Here is a 4,734-nt window from a genome sequence, read left to right as displayed (position 1 = left end):
GGACGGGGGGGGGGGGGGCGTGGGCGGGGCAGCCTGTGCTGCCTGCTGCCCTGCTGGCCTGCCCACCCTCCTGCCTGCTGCTCCCGGCTGCCCTGGCCGCTGCCCTGCCCCTTGGATCCCGCTGCGTCAGCCCACACCGCCACAACACACATGCTTCCTTCCCCCCGCTGCAGCGTCCCCTTTGAGTACAACCGCTGCTCCGCCGCCGCAGCGATGTGGGGCCTGTGCAAGTGTGCGGCGGGGCGGGGCGAGGTGCGCAGGGGCGGCGGCGTGCGCCTGCTCAAGCTGATGGCGCTGCAGGCGGAGGCGGGCGGGGAGCAGCCGGGTGAGGCCGCCGCCTGCATGCCTGCGCCACATGCCGCCCGCCGCCAGTTCCCTGGCCTTGGCAGCACATGTGCCAGGCCAGGCGCTGAGAGGCGGCGACCGGGTGCATGCGGGCTGCGAGCGCTCAGGGGGCGGGGCGTCCCCTGCCGGCAACAAAGCGTGTTGGCGCGCCGCCCACAGCAGCACACAAATGCTGCATGTGCCGGCTGCAGGGCCCCTTGGCGAGAAGCTGGTGCGCTTTGACAAGCGGGACGCGTCGGGCTGCCTGCTGGCGCTGCGCCTCACAGAGGATGAGGCGGCGGAGGAGCCGGCGGTCAGCATACCACAGCTGAGGCGGTGGAACCACTGCTCCCATGCCTGGCTGCTGGGCAGGGTGGCTGAGCCCACGGAAGGCTACAGCGAGGACGAGCAGGCGGCGCTGCTGCCCCTGCTTGCCACGGGCGAGGAGCAGGACGAAACCGACGAGGAGGATTGGGAGGATGGCGCAGAGGAGGAGGAGGAGGGGGGGGAGGGGGCGGGAGCAGAGTAGGGTGGCAATGTAGAGGCACGCCAGTGACTGTCGCCCACCACCTAGGAGGCAGCGGCGGCGGCGGCGGCGGCGGGGCGAGGCGGGTGCTGGCGGCGGCGGCTGAGGCTTTCACTGCAGTGATTCTGTCCACACTGAAAAAGGTTGTAAATGCCTAAGTATGCAACAGCGCCACCAGGCCACGATTCCATGCTGGGCGCGAACTCCTCAGCGCGCCCTGGTCGGACCGTACAGCCAGCTCTCCTGGCGGTCTCGGCCGTCTCATTCTGCCCTGCATTCGCTCCTCCTGATCGCTCCCGGCATCCAGCGGGGCAGGGGAAGGCGTGCGGTAGAAGTGCGTGCGGCTGGGGTTCAGTGCAGGGGCTTCTGAAGCCGCCCAGGAAGAGTGCAGTGCCGCTGTGTGCGGTGAAGATCGCCGTAGCAACGCCTGTCGGTCCGTGGAGTCGAGGTAAGGGCGGGGGCACCCCCACCGCTGCCGCCTCCCTGTTCCGAGTTGCGGGCCTCCCACCGCCCCCCTGCATGCTTTGATAGCTGTGGGGGTGGATGGAGCATGCCGGGTGCTGCCATGGGCTGCCTGGGAGAGCGGAGGGTGTGCTCGCGAGACGTGAGGGCTGCAGCCAGCTTGCAGCGCCGGTGCGCGTCCCCCGACACTCCTCTGCCCATGGGATCACTTGCCGGAAGCCGTGGAGGCCGCCAACGTCGCAGGGCGGCCAGGTCTTTGCTGCAGGTCGTCATGGCAGGCAGGGAGGCAGCCGAGAGGGAGGTGGCTTTCCACATGGATAGCGACGAGGAGGAGCGCGTGGAGGAAGAGCAGATGGACAGCGAGGATGAGGAGGTGCGCACCGCACGGCGGCCGCCGGGGCGTTGCCCGCCGGCGCCCTGGGTGGCTGGCCGCGCTTGGCGGCGGCCGCCCATGCGCCGTGCCCGCGCGGATGGCGCGGCTCCCACCTGCGCACTGCAAATGCCATCCCGTGCCCTGCACCTCTTGGCTTCGGCCCTGCCTGCCTGCAGCCCATGATGCTGGGGCGGGCGCGCCAGGGCGCCAACGCCAATCGCCTGCCGCTGCACCACTTCCTGCGCCTGATTGCTGGGGGGCGCATGATGGAGCATGGTGAGGCGGGGCAGGGGTGGAGGAGGGGGCCCCGCCTCGTTCTACATTGCACCCCGCATCACACCTCGTGCCTGGAAATGCCCGCTGCGCCATGCCTGCCTGCCTGCCGCGCGGCTTGAATGCCGCCGCCGTCGCCGCCGCCGCGCTCCTTGCCTATGGTGCGCAGGCGCGGCTGCCACAAACGAGGACTTGGTGCAGAACCTGAGGAGGGGCGGCGTGATCCAGAGGCAAGCCGCGGCTGAAACCTCCGACCCCTGCTGGAGCCCATCATGGCCGCCGCGCCTTGCTGTGCCGCACCCGGCACTCGCTGCCAGCCCAGCCCACCGCTCCCGCCCCGAACCCTGCCTCCCCGCCTGCCGCCCCTGCCCCGTGCCCCTCCCCGCCTGCAGCGACCGCGTGCGGTGCGCGCTGCAGCTGTGCGCGCGCGACCTGTTTGTGCCGGCGGAGCACCGCGAGGAGGCGCTGGTGGATGCGCCCATCCGCGTGGAGCGCCTCGACTTCAACATCTCCGCACCCCACATGCACGCCACCTGCCTGGAGGCGCTGCAGCTGCAGCCGGGGCACAAGGTGCGCGGGCGGCGGCGGCGGCGGCGGCAGCAGCGCAGGCTGGCCAGCTCTGCCTGCCATCGCGTCGCACCTGCTCGCTCCCCCGTATGGCGCACGCCCTGCGTTGCCGCCGGCCCCACCCACCACCCCCCTGCCGCCGCCGCCGCCTGCAGCTCCTGGATGTGGGCAGCGGGTGCGGCGTGCTGACGGCGTGCGGCGCCTACCTGGTGGGGCGCCAGGGCATGTCGGTGGGGTTTGATGTGCGGCGCGAGTGCATCCAGATGGGCAGGGACGCGGTGCGCCGACTGGCGGCCTCCAGCCCAGAGTGAGCGGGGCCAGGTGGAGGGGAGCCGCACGCCGGCTCTGGGTGGCTGGCGACCGCCTGCCTGGAGTGCTGCCCGCTCGGCTGGGAGAGATGCCACGCGTCGCCCCGTGCTGGCCCGACCCGCCCCCTGCGTGCGCCTGCCCGTGCCTCTCCACGTGCCTCCCCACCTGCTGCATTGCAGGTATGCCTCCGCCGCCTGCGCCGCGCGCTTTGAGCTGCAGAACATCTTCATGCCCGCCGCCCGCTGGCTGGGCCAGTTTGACCGCGTGCACGTGGGCGCGTCGTGCCCCCCCGACCGCCTGGCCCCGCTGCTGGCCCTGCTGCGGCCCGAGGGAGGGCTGGTGGTGGTGCCGGTGGCTCCCAACGACCTGCGCGTCATCACCAAGAAGGCCAGCGGCGCGATCACGCAAAAGGTAGTGGCGCGGGCGTGCCTGCGCTGCCAGGGACAGGCGGCCTGCCCTACCCCTGTCACCCCCTCCACCACACACGCACAGACACACACACACACACACTCAGACACATCCGCATGCGCGTGCGTGCAGGTGATCAGCCAGGTGCGGTTCAGCGAGCTGGAGGTGCCCACTGATGCTGAGGTGCTGCTGGCCACGCTGCGCGGCGAGCGGCGCCAGCGCACCGCGCCCTCCCACCACCCCTCCACCTACGCCGAGGACGTGGCGGCCATCGTGGGCGGCGCCTACGCGTCCGCCACGCCCGCCGGCTCCTACGGCGACGCCTGCGGCGCCTTCATGCCCTCCACCTCGCCCTCGGCAGGCACGCGCCGCCGCAGGCCGCGCCGCCTCTCGCTGCACTAGCTGAGCGGCCCGCCACTCTGGCCCTGCGCCCCTAGCGACAAGTGTTGCAAGCACCCAGCCCTCACTCTCCCCCTCTCCCCGTCGCTCACCGCCCACGCCTGCCCCCCTCTGCCCCCCCCCCCCCCCCCCTCCTGCAGTGATCGACGGCCTGCCTGCCACGCCGAACGCTCCTGCCGGCGACCGCTCCTGGCCCCACCGCCTCACCAAGCTCTTCTCCTCCTGCTCCTCAGGCAGCGCCAGCACCGACTGTGCCATGGAGGCGGCCGCCGCCTGCAGCAGCGCCGGCGGCAGCGAGTCGGGGCATGCGTCGCCGCCCGACACGCCCTGCCCGTTGCGCCTCACTTCAGAGGAGCTGGGCCCGCCAGACTGTGTGCTGGAGGGCGGGGGGTGGACCATCCCGGCGCACAGGTGGATGTGTGGGCATGGGGGGCCCGCGGGCTGGAGGTGCCGGCAGGGCAGGCCGCCGCCGGCGGCCAGCCATCGTGGAGCATGCGCCGTGCCGCCAGCCAGCAATGCACCTGGCCTGCCTGCGCCCCGGCCCGGCCCATCGCCCAGCTGCCGAGCCCACCTCCCACTCCGCCCGCCTACCCGTCCCCCCTTCCCCCGCCGCAGGTCTGTGCTGCGCCAGCGGTGCGACCACTTCCGCGCGAGGTGCGGCGCGGGGTGGGCCGACGCCAGCGCCGACCGCGTGCGCGTGCCAGACCACTTCAGCAAGCAGGCGGTGGCAGCCTTCCTGCACTACGTGTACAACGGTGGGTGCCCAGCAGGGTGTGTGTGCGTGTGTCTGTCTGTGGGGGCCCTGGCCGGCAGCCGTAGCTGCCGCTGGAGTGCCTTGGGCCGAGCCTGGGGCAGCAGCGAGCGGCTGTGTTGCGGGCCGCGCCGGTGCCGCGGCTTCCTGTGCCGTGCCATCGATCCCGACCTGCTCCCACCGCCCTTTTCCGCCCCGCCCCGCCTGCCCGCCCGCAGACAGCATGGAGGGGTGCAGCGACCCTCAGGAGGCGATTGGGGTGCTGCACGTCGCTCTCTACTACTCTTGCCCCCGCCTGGTGCACCTGTGCGAGCTGCGCCTGGCGCAGCTGCTGCGCGGCGG

At 72.5% G+C, this 4,734-nt stretch overlaps 3 protein-coding genes across 3 annotated transcripts in view; all 3 read left to right on the top strand.

The window, feature by feature from the left end:
* Positions 1–853, top strand: part of CHLNCDRAFT_134795 (hypothetical protein) — a gene marked incomplete at both ends in the record, with an annotated part of 2,341 nt that extends 1,488 nt beyond the window's left edge. The window contains 2 exons of the mRNA XM_005847031.1: positions 174–325; positions 537–853. Coding sequence (XP_005847093.1) covers positions 174–325; positions 537–853 — 469 coding nt within the window. The remainder of the gene's footprint in view (positions 1–173; positions 326–536) is intronic.
* A 730-nt stretch (positions 854–1,583) lies between these two features.
* CHLNCDRAFT_134794 (hypothetical protein) lies at positions 1,584–3,644 on the top strand (the record flags this gene model as incomplete). Its single annotated transcript, XM_005847030.1, has 6 exons — positions 1,584–1,685; positions 1,862–1,977; positions 2,351–2,528; positions 2,681–2,832; positions 3,014–3,245; positions 3,375–3,644. The coding sequence occupies 6 exons, from the start codon at positions 1,584–1,586 to the stop codon at positions 3,642–3,644; spliced, it is 1,050 nt and encodes a 349-aa protein (XP_005847092.1).
* Positions 3,645–3,897: 253 nt separating this feature from the next.
* CHLNCDRAFT_134793 (hypothetical protein) lies at positions 3,898–4,698 on the top strand (the record flags this gene model as incomplete). The annotated part of the gene is made up of 3 exons (XM_005847029.1): positions 3,898–4,052; positions 4,257–4,396; positions 4,611–4,698. Coding segments are annotated over 3 exons (383 nt in total), but the record flags the coding sequence as incomplete, so codon positions are not given.
* Between the last annotated feature and the right edge of the window lie 36 nt (positions 4,699–4,734).

Source organism: Chlorella variabilis, assembly GCF_000147415.1.
Source record: "Chlorella variabilis unplaced genomic scaffold CHLNCscaffold_12, whole genome shotgun sequence".
Lineage (NCBI taxonomy): Eukaryota > Viridiplantae > Chlorophyta > Trebouxiophyceae > Chlorellales > Chlorellaceae > Chlorella > Chlorella variabilis.
Note: the sequence above shows the minus strand (reverse complement) of the source record. Positions and strands in the feature narration are given on the sequence as shown.